This window comes from Melampsora larici-populina, assembly GCF_000204055.1.
Source record: "Melampsora larici-populina 98AG31 unplaced genomic scaffold MELLAscaffold_2, whole genome shotgun sequence".
Taxonomy (NCBI): Eukaryota; Fungi; Basidiomycota; class Pucciniomycetes; order Pucciniales; family Melampsoraceae; genus Melampsora; species Melampsora laricis-populina.
In genome coordinates, this window is record NW_006768766.1 from 1,376,349 (window position 1) to 1,394,694 (window position 18,346).

An 18,346-nucleotide genomic window follows, 5' to 3' on the forward strand; every position below is an offset into this window, starting at 1 on the left:
GTGTTGGCTGTGTTGCAGTGTGTCATGTCGAACCGGTCAAGGACATTTTTCAGGTAATGTTCTTGGGAAAGATGGATTGTTTTGTTTTTACGGTCTCGAGTGATTTTTATTCCTAAATGTAATGTAGGTTCAGTTGTCCAGACTAGGTTGTATAGTTGATGGAGTTTTTCTTTTATTTCCTTCAAGAAAGGTTTTGAGTTTGAGAAAACAAGTCCATCATCTACATGCATTGGGATGTGGATGATTTCTTTGTCACGCCGAAGGGTAAATAATGAATTATCGTCTTTTGAGGGTATGAAACCAATACTGCAAAGTTTTTGTTCAAGGTCTGTGTTGAATTCTCTATGTGCTTGTCGAGTACCGTAGATAGATTGTTTTAGAAGCCATATTTTCTTTGGAAATTTGGGATTGTAGAAACCTTGTACCTGTCGTGTGTATACTGGCAGATGCATTTTACCGTTAAGGAATGCAGTAGCAATGTCAAACTGTTCCATTTCCCAGTCTTCGGAAGCGCATAACGAGAAGAGCATGTTCATTGTGTCGGACTGTACGACAGATGCAAACGTTTTGTCATAGTCGACTCCCCAAATTTGATGGTTGCCTAGCACAACCCATCGAGCTTTGTATTTTATGATGTTTCCGTGTTCGTCGCGCTTTCTTTTGAGGCGCCACATACCTCCAATGATATTAGCTTTAGGTGGTGCATCAACAAGTTCTCCTACGTTGTGTGAAGTGAGGGAGTTGAATTCTTTGTTGTCATTTTTCTTTTGAGTATAGCATTGCTCGTTGTTGTGTTTTGAATTTGGGTGAATGTGGCACAAGTCTTTTGGTGATTTTCCAACCTTTCTGTTGTCAGTTCGCATAGATCGTTTGGTTTTGACAGAATAGACTTCTTTGAATTTCTCTTCACTGCTAGTGTTGGAACTAGCCTCGAGTCGAAGTCGAGCACACACGTCGCTAGTGGAAATAGTTTTAATGTTCGATAAGAAATGTTGAATTATGAGACCAAATTCGTTTCGAGGTAAGCTGTTGACTAGGAGTATGGCATAGATTCTATCTGATAATTGTAGGTCCTTATCTCCAGCAGTCATGTCACGGATTTTGCTGTGTAGATCTTGAACTTTTGCGATGTAATTTGTAATACCAATTGAGTTGTCATACTTCAAACTAAATAGTTCTGTTAGAGTATTCGCAGTCACAATGCCATTGTCAGAGCTGTGCTGAGATACAAGAATATCAAAAGCCTTCTTGGGATCTTCGATAGATTTGATGGAGGAGAGATTTGCCGAATCAATGGAATTACGTATCGCATATAGAGCAGCTGCTTGTTGCATGTCGAAACGGGATCTTTCTATAGTGTTGGATGGACGTTCGATTTCTTCTTCAATGAATTCAAATAGTCCGTTCATTTTAAGATAAATCCTCAACTCAGTCTTCCATGCATGGATGTTTCCCGTGGCGAGTTTCGGAATAGAGGCAATGGCAGAGGTACTGAAGTTGGTATTTCCTGAGGTTGAATTGGACATCTTGAATCCGACTAGAGGTTCGGTTGGTTTGGTGTCGTGATCTTTCGACATAATGAAAATGACAAATATAGATTTGTAAATATAATTTATTAGTGCCTTTGATGGATCAAAGGGTAGTGCTTGGAATATGGTGGGCGCGTTTAGAGCGCTGGGCTCATAACCTAATGAGACAAACTGTAACGTGCGAGAGCAATTGAATGCTAATAGTGAGGGTTCAACCCTGAGGTAATAAATGAAGTGCTTGAGGCAGCGGCAAGTATGTCGTTGGGCAGTGGACAATGAAATATGATGAAATTTTTAATGCACGAAGAAAGAAAGAGAACATTAGATCAAAACAGTAGTCACACGGTTTATATACAATATGTTGAATGCTGAACAATAAATGAGTATAGAAATAGCTTGTGGTCTGTTGGCTCATGTGTTGAACTCCTGAGAGCAAATGCTGAGCATAAACATCATAAGCATTCATGACCACTAAGTGTCGAGTATCCATTGTGGTACAGAACTTGTATCAACACTCAGTGGGAAATGAATGTAAACGCAGTAAGTCTTGAATCCGAGATGCTTGATGATCAAGAGGTGCTTGAGCAGAGAATGCTTCTGTGGGGTGAGGAGGAGGAAGAGATGAGAGTGCCGCGCGAGGAGATTGAAGTAGAAGAGGAAGTCGAGCTGGAAGATGAGGGTGAGGCTGGTGGAGATGACCTAGAGGAAGAAGAGATTTAATTTGTGGAGATCGAGGTTTTGGTCAGCAATGATTCAATCATTTTGATCATATGTATATACTTGTAACATACAAATTCAATATTTGTGAATCGATTGACTTTGATATAGTGGTGATGAAGCTTTGATCGTGTTTCCCTGTGCTGGGATGTCGTTTCGGTGGTTTCGAGCAGTAGAAGGTGGTGATTGTGAGATCGGTCGAAGAGTAGCTTACGACATAATTGGAAAGGTGAGCTTGTAGTGTGTGTTGTGCGTTTATGTAGTAGGGGAATCGACGGACAGACTCGTCTGTCCACTACGAGGGATGGGGGTATGGGTGTCAGATGCGTCTGACCCTGCCTTTCAGACGAGTCTGAGGCTCAGACAAGTCTGAGCGGGGGACTTGTAAAAATCAGAGGGGAACAGATGCGAAAAGACGTGTTTTATGCGTCTTCACATCTTAGGCACAGGATACGGATAGTATCTGATCATATTGTCACGTTTTTCTTCGGATAGTATCGCACGAGTCTAGTAGCCAGAGGTGGTTCATTCATAGGCTGCGGAGATAATTTGTTGTTCTCTCTCAAATTGTGTTGAGTTAGAAAGATTGTGGGCCAAGCACATGTTGGGTTTTTCCAGTTCTTGTCAAGTTGAGGCTCCCAAGCGGGCTTGACCTAAGAGGCTTATGAGCCTGGCCGGCATCAAAATCTGAGAAATGCCTTCTGAGATTGTAGGCCCAAAATCACATTTAGAGATGCCATAAGATGTGGTAATATTGTTCAACATTATTGCCAAGTCTTTTCGCAGTTATGGAGGGTGAATCTCCAAGCATTCTCTCAAGGATCAAAAATCACCATGCTCAATGAATTAAATGAGCATATCTGGTAGAGGTGTGACCTTGCAAGGGCATACCTCAAGTGCAGAATAAGTGCAGCATGCTTTGGGATATGTACCCCAGGCCATGGTTTCATATGATCAAGAAAAGAGTGAATTTATATTGTCAGCCATTCTACATAAGTTGTTCTAGACATGGACATGACATGAAAGACAGTGGTGAAGAGATAATATATATGACCTATGTTACAAGTTCCCTGATATTGACAGTGCCTAGAATTATACATCCAACTGACCATGTCCTATTTTGTAGTGAAACATCCATGTTGTGTAGGCTCAAACATGGTGTCATCTGGATAACAAGCAAATGAAAAGTTGTAAATTGTTTCTCTGACGATTGATTACAAAACCTTCGGAGTCCTTGTACCGGCAGCAAACGCGCAAAGAAGTCATAAACTGTATCTATTTTGCCTATTGAATACTCGCTATTAGAATCAACGATAAACATCAGAAAGACATTTTGATCTAGTTTGGTCCAGAGAATCTAATTCAGTCGTCGGAATCCATAGAGCGGGTCATTAAGCTCATAGTCCAGTTCCTAGTGATTGAAGTGAAGTATCAGCACGCCTTATTGTCCTTTATACTTTGGCATTGGACTTGTCCATAATAATCGAACCCATACGTACCATGATTTCATCGGTTGTGAACTTTGGTCTGCAGTGACACTGAACCCCGCGCAATTTGAACGCCTCAGTCAGATGAGGATCTGCCTTCACACCGGATCCGGTAAAGATAATGTGTTTAAGATTGGGAACTTTCTGAAAGGCGTTGAGTCCAGCTAAGTTTAATGCCTTTTTCCAATACTTCTGCGGGACAGGCGTAACGAGTGTGCGAACATGTTGAAGCATCGGCCAGTTGAGCCAATTTAACCATTTCAATTCTGATCCAAGTGGAAAAGGGCAATGCCAACTAGCTATCACGCGGAGTTTTGGAAATTCCATCTTGAGAACGGAAGTTGGAATGACACTAAATACAGTGGTAAAGCAACCTTCGAGATTGGCTTGTATTGGTTTGAGTATGCGTCCAATATTTTCTTGACCTCTATCACCAGAGGAAATATCAACAACCTTTAAGCTATCTTTTGCAGTCTCGCAGATGTGAGTAAGAGCTTTGCTATTGTTGCAATAAGACGTGAAAGAGAACCGTCTCAACTTGCTTAATGCATTAGGTTTAAATGGCAGATTTCCGAGATCACTCCAGTGTATTGTTAAGCATTCGAGTCGAGGAATAGCAGCCATGAGATCAACCAAAGATTTCGAATCGTAAATTCCCTTTGCGTAACTACCCCAAGGTACGTGCGAGATGCTCAATTCCTTGAGATGGGTGAGGGCCTGAACCGCTTTGACCATAGCTGGTCGGACACCCATTGAGTGAGTGTATACAATTGACAATTCATTCAAGTTGAGGCCGAGCAGTTTGATGAGTGGCACCACCTGATCCATCACCACTGGTGGTGAGGCTTTACGACACACAATGGTAAGAAAGTCAATAAAACCTCAGGTACTAGTGTCAAATCTGTTCAGAGTTTCGAATTCGGATAATCACCTCGATCTCGGCATCTCACTATAGCTCCTTGTCTCGAATACCACATATTTCGGATAGAAAGACGCCTGACGGGGCATGAGAGGTTTGGGCCATAGATAGCATCAGTCCAGTTGTCCAAAATGATTTGTGCGCGACGCGAATTGTCCAAGCGGATATCACGAAAATATATTGATATGACAGCTTCAGACCATGCTTTGCAAACCAATCGGTAATCGAGGAATTGGGAAGGTGAAAGAGATAAACGGGAAGATGAAGAAGCAGCCTCGGAAGATGAATCTGATCCCTCAGAAGAATCTGGGGAAGTAGGTCCGATGCGCACCGGCTGTCCGTGGAGTTCAAAGGCAAAATAATCCAGGATGCACGTGAGAATTTCAAACGGCAGCGTACCGTTTAGAGGCGTGGAGGGAGATGGATTAGGGTCATTGGGCATCTTCTTTATTGTTCGTAATAATTGGAAATCCAGATTTCTCGAGTTTAGAGGTGATAATCAGAGAATCAAGATTGCTGAGACGTTGCGGTCGACCAAAAATAATGCAGTTGTCTCGAGTCAACCGCTGAACCATGATGACGTGTGTACGGTATATAGTCTTTGTTTCCCACGTGACGACTCACAGGTTACAACGCGTTGACTTTCCTCAACGAAGGTGGTGTTTTCAGGCCTGGGGCAGGATCTTTATAACACGCTCTGAATAATATTCCCAGGCAAGAAGAACGCATAGCCTCAGGAACGGATCATCATTCATGCAAATTAGGAGTGGAAGGTTTGAAACGATGAACCCCTTTGACTTTCAAGAAAAGATTATTGTTCAGCAACCGCGATTTCTGCTTAAAAATTTGACGCTAGCTCGAGGCAATTACTCAGACTCAAATCTACATATATGACTGAATCTGAAAGAGGATACGCGGAACATATTGTAAAGTAAAAGATATTCTATATGTTGTCCTCTTCAAATACATGTAGATTCACTAATAAATCTTCTTTGATAATAGGTCATCGAAGCATATTCATTGTCATTCCTATGAATCAGCCATGTCCAAATATAATGGCACTCCCACTGACTTGGGAAGATGCCAATTCCAGTGTAAGACTAGCATATATATGTACATCATTTTGCAAGTATCCTGATATAGCTGCTTGCTGATAAGCTCACGTAAACTCAGACTCTGACTACGGGCCCTGTCTGGTAGCTTTGATGTGAAAATCTACAAAAACAAATTCTGCCAAGTCTTGACAAACACATGATTTGGGGCAAAGAATCATGTTGGTTGACATTCTTGATGTAATTGAAAATAATTCCTAATGAACATGCTCTTAGTGGTTCAATCAAGGCCTATGATGTCCTTTTTGCGGTGCACATTCTCTACATCGGATATCTTGGTGTTGAATTTCTAGGTATATGCCAACCAGTCCACATTTGGCTGGAATAACTTTCAATCTTTCTGAACACGGTTTCAGTGAAAAGTAAAACTAGTTTACCAAAAGTGTCTGACTACGTGTATATTGTCAGTCTTGGTATATAGATACCTGGACTTGCCCTATAGAATATAAAAGTAAAACAGTGGTGAAGAGATAGATACTGATATACATAAATGAATAAGATCATTGATTACATTGGTTTTGATTATTCAAAATCTCAAATACTAGTTGTACATTCAATCCAGGACGACACTCGAGTATTGTTTTCAAGCCGTCCAAGGAATCATTGGGCGTAGACTCCAGTTCCTAGTCACAAAGTTAAATATCAGCACCGCTCAATAAGTGCTATAGATGTTTGCAAGACATTCTGCTGAAAAGATTAATTTGCACGGACCATGATTTGAAGAAGGTCATTTACTGCATTGATTTTAGCTATCCAAGATTCAAGATACTAGTTGTACGTCCAATGACGACCACCCGGAAGATAATCGATTTTTGTTTTTGGTGCCTCCAATGTGTCATCGAACTCGGACTCCAATTCCTAGTCATCAATTAAATCAGCATGTATTAAGACGTTTCATATATTTCTGAAATTAAATTTGGTCACAAGAATGAATTATACGGACCAATATTTTAACATGTGATAGGCAGGATACGAAGTGACACTTGATCCCGCGCAATTTGAAGGCCTGAATTAGGTCAGGATCCACCTTCGCATCAGACCATCCAACAAAGATGATGTGTCTAAAGTTTGGTACGTTTCGCAAAGCCTCGACTTCGGCGAATTTTAAGGCTCGGAGTCCTCCATAACAATAAGAATGGAATACAACCATTGTTCGAACATTCTGAAGCATTGGTGAGTGTAGCCAGCCCGTTTGTGATGTATATCCTTCACGATGATGAATACCCATCACACGTAGTTTTGGGAATTCCATATTGAGAACAGAAGTTGGAATCGGGTCCCCGGCCCCGCGAATAATGATAAAGTGATGGTCTAAGATAGCTTTCATTGGATCAAATGCGACATTGGCATGTTCCATCTCGCTTGCAAATCTAATATCAATAACCTTCAGACTAGGTTTCGCGGTCTGACAGATGTGAGCAAGCCCTTTGATGTTCTCGGGACATAAATTGAAAGAAAACTCTTTCAAGTTGGATAGAGTGTTAGGCTGCAATCTGATACCATCGAGATGCCACCCTTCTTGAAGTGACAGGGATTCAAGTCGAGGAATAGCAGTAATCAGATTTCCAAACGATTCGGGATCACAAATTCCCGGCCAATCACGAGACCCAATGAAATATCTGATATCTAATTCTTTCAGATTTTTGAGGGGTCTGACAGCTTTGATCATAGCTGGCGAGAAACCCATCGAGTACTTGAATTCGAAAGTTAATGATTCCACGTTGATGCCAAGCCGTTCGATGAGTCGTACCGCCTCATACATCGTTACTGGAGGACGAGGCGACTCTTTATGACCCCCATCAGACAAACAATTCAGGTTTATGCGATCAAAGTTACAGTCTGTGTCACTGTGACTCACCTTGAATTTCGCCTCTTCCCTCGATTCCCATATGTTCATACCGCAATCTCGCAATTGTAAGATCTCTAACGGGGCATAACAATATAGAGCCATACATGGTATGGTTCCAGTTGTCCAAGATACATTTCGCGCGTTTCGATTTATGCACGCACATCCTGTGAAAATACATTTTGATGATAGCTTCGGACCATGTTTTGCAAACCAATCGCATCCCAAGGAGTCCGCATGATGGACGAGTAGCAAGCCACCATTTTGGTGAATCGCCGTTCGACTTGTCGAATTGATAGACATACCAGTCCAAGATGTAGGTCAGAATTTCAACCGGAAGTCCACGAAGCTCAGGTGTCATGGGAGATTGATCAGTGCTTTTTGTCATCTTTGCTGTCTGCTGTGAAGGTCCTTTGAGTCCACAGTTGAGAGATTGAGAGAATTAAATATGCTGCAGTACTTTGTCCGATCGCATGTGGTTTTAACTTTCTCAATCAATCGACGAACTTTGATATGTGGCATGTATTCCATACGCGACGTGCCATGTCGCGTTGACTTTCCCTTTGATGACAATGAAATCGTAAACAACATTCAAACTTAACAAATTCCACTCATTCTCCGAGCCCGAGGAACGAGGGTAGTGTAGCGAGACTCAGCTTGGACGCGACTGCGCGTATCCAGCACGCATCACACCTCATCCTGGAGGTCGCAATGGGGGGCAACGCGGAGTGCGACCTGCGATCGGGGTCGAGAGTCTGTTTATGGAGATGGGAGTCTGGGAGTCACAAACACGAAAACACACCCTTGATGAATACAATCACTTTGCAGATGTGTTTGGAAGCGTTATCACGATACAAAATCACAAAGCTGGAAAGAGAAAGCATATCTGACCTTTACACCATTCGCAAAAATGCAGGCTAAGAAATCGTGAGATCAGCCACCCATCAGCATCACGAGAGATGCTATACAAAGGTCAGGTTGATACAAGATAAGTCCTGACATCACTATCACATCATCTACACCTTCACCTCGGGATCCGTCACCCTTTCTCATTTTACAGTGTTTTTGGTCTACTTGATGATAGTAGCTCCTCTACTTTTTATCATTTTGCATGTATTGTTTTCCAAAACATACATGCAAGTCTCAATACATCTTGAATGTTTTTGAAGATAGTCGCAGTCAAAGATATCTATGACTGATCAAAGGTGATTGAATATGTGTATATTGTCAGGCCTTTGACATAGGTGCCTTACAAAGATATGGATACCTTAATTTAGGATATGAGATGAAAGATGGCTGTGAAGACCCAGAATTGGGGTAACACGATTCCTGCAAAACTCATGTTGAGTATGAGCTAGGTTTCCAATTGTGTCAGCACCAAGAATCGAACATATTACGCAATCACAGTGTGTTTCGCATTAAGATAGCACTGCCAAATGGGCTCATCACATCTTCTGACAGCGTCTCTAAATTATGAAGACGGTTAGGGCGAGTTCTTGTACATTTCTTGTCGTCTTGAAAAAGTCCTTGAAAACCTGCTTGTACCACACAAACCAACCAAAGTAAAGACTCTGGTATTGAGTACTGGATGTCAAAGCCTCGGTATCACTTACATCAACAGCAAGAGCACAAAGCAAGAAGGTATTTATTGCATTGGGTTTGACTAACCGAGACCTAGAAACTTGCTACACGTCCAATAGTGCCCACCAGGGAGACAATCTGATTTTGCTTTCAATCTTTCCAATGGGTCATTGAGCTTAGATCCCAGTGACTAGTGATGGATTTGAAAAATCGGCGTGACTTATTGGGTCTTAGATAGTCTTAAATCACATTTATAATAATGAATTCATACGGACCATAAATTCATATACCCTAAGGAAGGTAGAAAAGTATGTAGCACTGGACCCCATGCGATTCGAAGGCCTTAGCCTTTTTAGGACCCATCTTCCGATCAGATCCTCCAACAAAGAAGATATATCTGATTTTGATACGCCTTGAAAGGTTTTGAATTCGGCTAGTTCCAGAGCTTCCTTCCACACAAGTTTCCGTCACAGAATGAAATATAACCATCGTTCGAAGGTTCTGAAGCATTGGTGAGTCTAGCCAACTCAGGTCTGATGACTCTTCATAAATATAATTAATACCTCTTAAACGAAGATTCGGCAATTCCATCTGGAGAACATTTGGTTGAATTTGCTCAGTGAATGCAGCAGTAAAGTAACCTTCGAAGGTAGCTTTGATTGGTTCAAATATAGGCTCGATACCTTCAGCAACGTTTTCATAGTAAACTTCAATAGCCTTCAAGCTGTCTTTTGCGGTCCGACAGATGTGAGTAGGCCCTTGATGTTGTTCGGATACAAACTGAGACCGAGCAGTTTTAAACCCCGTTTTATATTGGGTAGAGCGTCAGACTGTAACGTGATATCATTGAGACTGGTCACGAATCGAACGGAATGCGAGTTGAGCAATGGCATTAATGAGATTCGACAATGATATCGGATCGTACGTTCAACGTGAATGACTAGGCTGACGCATACCAAGCAATTGGCAAGATATCCAAGTCGATATTTGGAAGTATCGCGATTCTGCCTTGTGTCGAATTGATAGACATAAAAGTCCAGTATGCACGTCCAAATTCGACCGGCAGCCCACGGCGTTCAGGTGGCAGGCGAGATTGAGCAGTGCCTTTTGGCATGTTTTTTGTTTATTTACCGGAAAGGTCTTCTGATTCGCGTAGCCTAGGTCGTCGGAGTTCAAAGTTGAGAAATCGGGAAGTTCAAATGCTGAAGTACACTACTGTAGTTGCATACATATTGAGTTTTCAGTCTTGACTTTTCACGTGACACCCCCGCGACATCTTGGGTTTCAAGTTCCTGACAAGTTGACTTTCCCTCTGGTGATGACAAAATTATTGCTGCAGAAATTCAGGTGAGATGCATACAAACCCTCTTGCTCTTTTGCATCATCAACCAACATGAATTCTTTTTCATTTTAAATGTAACTTGTTCTTCTGTTTCGGCCATTCATGGTGTCATATCTCTCATGAGGAGCTTTCAGGTATGTAGAAGGAGTGTTCCATCAGCTTCACTCTCCTTTCCCTTGTCATCTTTGTTTCATATCCTCAACGGATTGAAGTGTCCTAGTGAGATAACATGAAAACTGATCCTTCCCTCATAGAGATTTTATGAAACTCACCCCCAAAACGACGAGGTGAATTTGTTCACATCTTTGATATCAAATATTCCAGTGGTTGTGCATGTCTTTGATGCATTTTTCAAGAAGAACAGACTGAATGTTGCACGGAAACTGTATTGATTTATGGGGACTTGGTCCCATAAGTGCTGTCGAAGCCATAAATCATGGCCTTATGCATCAGCATGAAGTATGCTGTTACCTTGTTTCATAATTCACGGCTAGCAACAGTAGCAACACCCAAATATTCCATGAGAGTTGTGTAAATTTAGGGTGTAAAGCCAGATCCCGCATGAGACAGTCTTTAGATTTCAATGAAATTACAAAGCCAGTGTAAAGTTCAGTTTCTGGGGACTTGTCTGGAGTGACTGAAACACAAAATGAGGCAAGAAAGATATCATACATGTTTGGATTGAATGCACAGTGCCTCAGATGCTCCTGATTATATATATTTCAAACAGTTCAAATTAGATCTAGATTTATAACCTTTGTGGGAATTCTACCTTTTCCTTGCTTGAACACCATCAAAAAATTTCAATCATGTTTTCAATCTTGAAGTTCATCTTAGTTTCACAGGCCATTTTTGCTCAACCAATCTCATGCACTATTGAAGATATTCCAAAAGCTTTTACTACATCATCTGAACATGATTTTCCAAACAATATGCAAGAAGTTGACACCACCTTATCCCTTATCCCTGGATCTTCTGGCCAAAGACACATCAAGGACTACAAGTTTGGTGCAAGGCATCATGGGAAAACCAAATGTTTGAAATCAAATGAAAAGAAAAAAACAGAGCTACACACCCTTGAATTGTTTCCTCTTGACACAAAGAGATTATCAGAAGGTCTGATTTTGAAATGTTTTTTGACTTTGTTCCACATTATGCCCAAATTCATTTGTCTTTCCAATTCCCTACCCTAGAAGGAAATAATATTCCAAAGAACTCTCCTGGAAGGCTCAAACCAAGCACAAGTATCCATGATCAGATACACAAAGAAGTGATGGGTGCCAATGAAGATGTGGAGCTTAGTCTAGGAAACCCTCAACACCAATTTTCAAGTGAATATCCCATATTCAGATCTGAATGTTTGTTATAGACATGAATATCATGATTGACCATTTTCACTTGTCTGAATTTATTCAATCAACTCAAAACTCAAATGGTCTCAGACTCCATGGTACCAGTTAATCCTCCCATGACAAAAAGTTGGGCTGACTCACAAAGCTTTGTGAATACTAGAGATTCAGATCATGATTACAATATGAATGGTGAGAAATCTCCAATGCTTCTTTCTTGTTGTCGACATTATTTGTCCCACATTGGAAGATCAGATCTTCTAAAATCCTGTTGTGACTTTTCTCCAGCTTATCAGATGACAAATGGACCAGGAAATAAGCGTAAACATGCAGAAGTTTCAGTCCAAGGTCCCACCACAGATGATGATCTCCATGCAATAAGTAAGTCACATTTTTTCTACAAAACTGATCATCACCATACACCTCTCTTCAAGCAAATTTTGATTCAAATCCCCAACTGTACCAGTTAAAACTTCTAGTCCACATATCTCACATCATGATCTGCAAAAACAGATCTGGCATCAGAATGTTAACATGTACAAGGGTAAGGCCCTCTGAGGTGATGTTCAAGATAAGTCCATTAAATGTGCTAACTGAACACACCTCTCAATTCTCACACAGGGATGCATCTGCATAACCCAACAGCAATGATGAATTTGGTTATACCAGAAAGATTGTGGAACTTCATTGATCATTGTCATGCAATGAATCCGGACAAGTTACATGCCGCTAATGGGCGTATGAAGGCAATTGCAAACCTGCGTCAAGATGTTATTCAAGATCTTGCAAGTGAGAATGCAGGGTTTGTGATGAATTTACATAGTCTTTTGGCTCAACAATATATCCGTGGAATGGAAACAGAAGCTATCAAGGGAATAATTGTTCTGATGCATGGGATTTGGAGAAGACAAAGTTCAGTTGCAGCACTTTACAAGATTCAACATAGGACTCAAGATCTACAAATTCACAGTTTTGAATCATTAGCTTCTATTATTCAACATCCTGACTTCACTTCAGCAACAGTATCTCTATTGGCAAATAAACCATCATCAGGGCCCATTCATAATGAGTATTTTAGAATCTTTGATTTCATTCATAGTGCTTCTAGACAGACCAAAACTAAAAAATCATTACTGTTTCATATTCAATGTGCACTTCTGAACAAATGGAACTTTATTGAACTTAAATTGGCAAAAGGTGATGTTGTGGAACATGAAGACAAAGATTTTCCCTACTTCAAGAATGATTCAAGATTGAGAAGGATCATTAAACAAAATGACTCTGCTTTTCAAGCCATCTAAAAAATATTCAACTATTTCAATCATTTTTGATCATTTTTATGTCTTATTGAACAACTGAATGAGGTGTTTTCATATTCATACCCATCTCATAAAGTGAACAATTTCTTCTGCGTAGATGAACAGAATTGTGTCCTTTTCTCAGATAGTGCCACTTATATTTGTGTTTGTGCTTTACAATGGCAATCATGTTTGATGAAAAGTCTATGTAATGAGTGGTACAAAAAAACTGCACTTATGTTATGCTATATCTGTAGTGCTTTTCATCATTTACAGTAAATCTAAGTTGATATTTCATGGTTTTTAGTAATAGCACACTTACAAACCAGAATACAAAATCACCCAACCTTGTTTCACCTGTGACAAGGATGCAGAGCTATTTCTGCACAGCTCTTCACCCTTTCTTGTGTAAAAAGCTAATTATAGAGTGTAACAAGAGATAAGGTGACTGTGGATCACAAGCTAGAATGCACTGGCTTACAAGCCAAAATCCTTGGATATACCAGATTTCCCCATTTTATAGACAGACACCACCACCATGGTTATTCAATTAAATTTACACATTTTCTTCACCTTTGTAAAAAACAAGTCCTGATGATCTCAAATTAGATTGGTCCTGTCCCAAGTCAACCTGAGTATTTATCCATAAATACCCATGTCACACAAGTGAAAGTCACTACTATAGACAGTCCTGGTCAAGCCATGTTTGTTGTGACATGACTTGCAATGTCAACTGTGTCTCAATGATGTCCTACCAGCCACACTATAGGAAGCCTCAGCTGCAGATTGTTCAATATTCATTCCATAAAAGCTTGTTTGGCAATGGCACTCTGTGCAGATGCTTCACATAGTGCAAATCTACAGCCCTTCTGAGCATTCTCTGGTGCCAGGGCATACTTTAGAAAGGTCCCCCAATGACAAAACAAAACCAGTACAATCACATCTTAGTTGGTTGTGATGTACTTGGCTTCAAACTATTTTTGTTCTGCCTATGATGTGCCACAACTCCAAGCTTCCAAGATGTGAGAGTTATTCTGAAAGTTCTTTCCCCTCTACCAGGAGAGGAACATGCTCTTTGGTAAATTTGAGGTGTGGCACCATCATGCAGGAATTATCACAATGTGTTAGTGGCACATATCATTGTACCTATGGCTCTAGAGAGGTTCCTACTCTATACATGGTGTGAGGAGTTGATACCACACTTCTTACTCAGCAATCTATATATAGTACTAGGACACCCCCTTTGTGCCCCTTGCATCTCACATCTATTCTCTGTTCTTATTGCACAGGTACTAGGGTAGCATCATGATCTGATGAATCTCCACCAGAAGATTTTGTACAACACATGAGAAAAATGCACTGAGATCAATGACAATGTGATTGAGCTGATGTTTGCTTCTAGGGTCTTTTCCAAAGAATTGTATTGTTGGACTTATCCATAGCAAGTTCAGTGTTTGCTGTGGGATCAAAGTGGAAACTACAATGGAGGACCACAATGTGCTTTCAGGGGGTATTTATTCTGGTCTACGAGCTTAAAAGAGAGCTGCTTTGTAGTTTCTCAACGCAGAGACATTGTAGATCTTAATCTTGTGTGTTCAAATAAATGCAAAGCCAAAGATGTCTATGAACAATCGAAGGTCATTGTGTAGGTTTACAATTTCAGTCACTTACTCACGTTGATGCCCTACTCTTTAGGATGTGAGATGAAAGTTGATTGCGAAAAGACAGGATTTAAGTATCAAGCTCGCTGAAACTCATCCTTTCAGCACCTGAGAATGAACACCCCACAGAAATATAGTACACTTGTTACTATCTTGATACTGAACGGGTACTTGAGAGGCTACTTGCACCGCAGCATCCAATTGGATACTTGATGCCCAAGTATGACAACTCTTGCACCAGCAGCAAGAGCACACAGGAATATTTTTATAGTATGAGTTCTGACTATTCAAAGTTCAAGAGGCCTATACGTCCAATAGGAACCGCCGGGAAGACAATCCGACTGTGTTTTCGGTCCGTCACATGGGTCATTGAGTTTAGATTCCAACTCCTAGTCATTGATACAAAAAATTAGCATCACTTCTTACGTCCTACATATTTCTAAATCGCAACCGGTAATAAAAATGAAATCATACGGACCATGATTTCGTCATACGGTAAGGATGGTACACAGTGACAATGGACTCCGCGCGTTTTGAAGGCCTTGACTAGTTCAGGACTCATATCATCATCAAATTGACTTACAAAGATGATGTGTTTAAGATTTGGTACTGTCCGAAAAGCCTTAACTCCAGCTAATTCCAAGGCTTCTTCCCAATAAGCCGTTGTCAAAGTATCGAACATAACGAGTGTTCTGACATTCCTCATCATAGGCCAGTGTAGCCATGCCATATCTAAACCATCTTCATCGAGATAGAAACTACCTACCACACGAAGTTTTGGAAATTCCATCATGAGAACAGAAGTTGGAATCTGATCAGTGAACAGAGCCGTAAAGCAGCCTTCTAGGGTGCCTTTTATTGGCTCAAATATGTCATTGATATCTTCTATGAGTTCTTCAGAGTGAAGTTCAATGATTTTCAAACTATCCTTCGCGGTTTGACAAATGTGAGCAAGCCCTTTGATGTTTTCGGGAAACAGAGTGAAAGTAAACTTGTTCAAGTTAGGTAAAGCGTTAGGTCGTAACTTGATGTCATTGAGACGCCATTGGTCCAGAAGTGACAACGACTCGAGTTGAGGTATAGCAGTAATCAGATTTGCTAAAGATTTCGGATCGTAAATTCCCGGTGATGAAGTAGACCCGAAATCATGTGTGATGCGCAATTCTTTCAAATTTTTCAAGGGCCTAACCGCTTTGATCATAGCTGGCGAAACACCCATCGAAAGTGTGAATTCCAAGTTCAACGATTTCAAATTGAGGCCAAGCCGTTCGATCACTTGTACCACCTGATACATCGTTACTGGATGGTCTTTATAACCGCCATCAGCAAAAAAGTCGTTTTCAAATCAAAGTTTGCAACTGGGAAATTCACCATCGTTTTCGCATTTTCCCATAAGGCCTGTTGTTGCATACCACAAGTTGACAATGTGAAGTTTTCTAACCGGGCTCAAGAGTATTGAGCCATAGATTGAATGTGACCAGTTGTCCAAGATGATTTTTGCGCGTTTTGAACTCTTCAAGCTGATAGTATGAAAATACATTTTGATGATGGCTGTTGACCATATCTTGCTAACCAATCGCATACTAAGAAGTTGACAAGGTTTCGAACGTGCAAGATTATATTTTGAACTACCACCGTTCGGCGTCTTGTCGAATTGATAAACATAACAGTCCAGGATGTACATCAGAATTTCATACGGCAGCCCACCATGTTGAGATTGATCGGTTTCTTTTAGCATCTTCTCTCTTTATCGTGAGGGTCTTTGGAGTGCAGAATTACGAGGATGAGATGATGGAATTCGCTGAATTGACGGCATGTTCTCTTCATTTTGATTGTAAAGTATTCATTTACATAAACTTTGTTGTGTACATACTAGAGGTATGACCCGGCGCTCAGGTTCAGGGACGGACACGGGGACGTATCAGATCCGGCCTCGGCCACGACACCCTCAAGGATGCTGCCAGGCAACACCGGGCAGGCCCCAGCTCGGGCCAGCTCTTTTTCAGCCTGTTCGAGAGCTGGACGGATGCTTGATGACGTTGATTTTTCCAGAAAATTGCTTCAACAAGCCTTCAGCTCTAGTACATAAAGGGTACTCAAAGTAAGTATGTAGCGCTACATACTTTTTTTTTGGAGGGGAAAAAGAAAAAAATATACTTGTGGCCTTGTCTTCCCCGCCAAAAAAGTATATACATAGCAAAAAGTATGTGTAAATTGAGTACCCTTATACCACATGCTCAGATTGTATTTTTCCATGTGACACCCCACTTTTGACTCTCCAATGGCTGATACATATTACGCTCACACGCTTGATAAAGCACCTGTGGATAACAGAATTTTGTAAATAAACCCTAAATAAAATGGGACAAACAAAAGAGACATCCAGGGTGAGGTCCTCAACTAGGTTACCCACACAGTGGAAACGCACTGCCTTTCCATCCTTTGTGTGGTCATTCATCTTTATCAAATGTTATCCCAAATTTTGCAGCCATGCATACAGAAAGTGTTTTCAATTGATTTTCTTGACCCTTGCCATGTCTCTTTATTGTAAGATCTGATATTGCTCAAAATGATAACTGTAAGAGAGTTCTGGCATCAAGATTTGGTGAATACACTTGGAGCTCCTTCCTATCTCAACACTCAAGGGAAGATCATCATTTGCACTGGTTGTGTGATCCAGTGTTTTTACTAAGATGACACAAATTTATCCCAATGGTATGGAATGTGACAAAAGGCAATCCTACTTCTGAGTAGACATGCTTGTGAAGTTGTGAGGAGAACACACTTACACACAGTGATTTTGTAGTTGTAGGAGAACACTTGAAAGCCTCAGAACCTTACATCTAGTCAATTTGTGAAGTCAAGAATCAGACATCATAAGAGCACCCACTATGGTTGCGCTAACTGGGTGATTTAGCGTTACCGTAACGCTAAAATACCCTCAGGTCCACTATCGACTTGATTTAGACATGCAGTCCGTAATGCTGCGTTAAATCTTGCACCCCGCGTGCTCAGATCTACGCAAGCCTACGACTTGATTTATCGTAGGAAATCAAGTTGAAACTGCAGTTTTCCACACTTCAAAACCTCAACTACATTCCTCAAATCTCAAACTTCAAGTTCAAAACTTCAAACCTCAACTTCAAAGTTTGAACTTCACATCTGCCTTTTGGCCCCCGAATCAATTATGAATTTGTAAATCTTCAATCATTTTTTAATAAAGTTGTACACTCGTTTGAAATTTACGCTTGAACTTGAGCAACTTGAGCATCTCAATCTTTTCGGATGCGAGCGTGAGGAGGTGGAGGTGTGTGACAGTGAGGTTTATCAAACAAGAAGTCAAAGACCATTCGGACATAATGCTGCTGTTCATCATTGTCATTTGAAGACTCCAAAAGGGCATCAATTGGGTTTTTAAAGAGCTCGGAGCAAGCATTTGATGGATGTTTTTTGGATGAAAGTTATGAGAAATAAGATATTTCCTTTCAAAATCATACCAAGCTTG

General features: G+C 40.8%; 6 protein-coding genes across 6 annotated transcripts; 2 read left to right on the forward strand and 4 right to left on the reverse strand.

Annotated features, from left to right (window-relative positions):
• Positions 1-2,087: 2,087 nt before the first annotated feature.
• MELLADRAFT_101746 (uncharacterized protein) lies at positions 2,088-2,822 on the forward strand (the record flags this gene model as incomplete). Its single annotated transcript, XM_007404244.1, has 3 exons — positions 2,088-2,208; positions 2,369-2,475; positions 2,742-2,822. The coding sequence occupies 3 exons, from the start codon at positions 2,088-2,090 to the stop codon at positions 2,820-2,822; spliced, it is 309 nt and encodes a 102-aa protein (XP_007404306.1).
• A 478-nt stretch (positions 2,823-3,300) lies between these two features.
• Positions 3,301-5,094, reverse strand: MELLADRAFT_101747 (uncharacterized protein; the record flags this gene model as incomplete). The annotated part of the gene is made up of 3 exons (XM_007404709.1): positions 3,301-3,603; positions 3,746-4,578; positions 4,665-5,094. 3 exons carry the CDS (start codon positions 5,092-5,094, stop codon positions 3,301-3,303), a joined length of 1,566 nt encoding a protein of 521 aa, XP_007404771.1.
• Positions 5,095-6,532: 1,438 nt separating this feature from the next.
• Positions 6,533-8,663, reverse strand: MELLADRAFT_101748 (uncharacterized protein; the record flags this gene model as incomplete). The annotated part of the gene is made up of 6 exons (XM_007404708.1): positions 6,533-6,622; positions 6,708-7,549; positions 7,623-8,021; positions 8,118-8,171; positions 8,502-8,527; positions 8,611-8,663. The coding sequence occupies 6 exons, from the start codon at positions 8,661-8,663 to the stop codon at positions 6,533-6,535; spliced, it is 1,464 nt and encodes a 487-aa protein (XP_007404770.1).
• Positions 8,664-9,482: 819 nt separating this feature from the next.
• Positions 9,483-10,305, reverse strand: MELLADRAFT_59038 (uncharacterized protein; the record flags this gene model as incomplete). The annotated part of the gene is made up of 2 exons (XM_007404707.1): positions 9,483-9,915; positions 10,148-10,305. 2 exons carry the CDS (start codon positions 10,303-10,305, stop codon positions 9,483-9,485), a joined length of 591 nt encoding a protein of 196 aa, XP_007404769.1.
• Positions 10,306-11,342: 1,037 nt separating this feature from the next.
• On the forward strand, positions 11,343-13,183 carry MELLADRAFT_101750 (uncharacterized protein; the record flags this gene model as incomplete). The annotated part of the gene is made up of 6 exons (XM_007404245.1): positions 11,343-11,649; positions 11,727-11,891; positions 11,976-12,074; positions 12,171-12,263; positions 12,349-12,426; positions 12,504-13,183. 6 exons carry the CDS (start codon positions 11,343-11,345, stop codon positions 13,181-13,183), a joined length of 1,422 nt encoding a protein of 473 aa, XP_007404307.1.
• Positions 13,184-14,913: 1,730 nt separating this feature from the next.
• Positions 14,914-15,741, reverse strand: MELLADRAFT_70627 (uncharacterized protein; the record flags this gene model as incomplete). Its single annotated transcript, XM_007404706.1, has 2 exons — positions 14,914-15,230; positions 15,320-15,741. 2 exons carry the CDS (start codon positions 15,632-15,634, stop codon positions 15,129-15,131), a joined length of 417 nt encoding a protein of 138 aa, XP_007404768.1.
• Between the last annotated feature and the right edge of the window lie 2,605 nt (positions 15,742-18,346).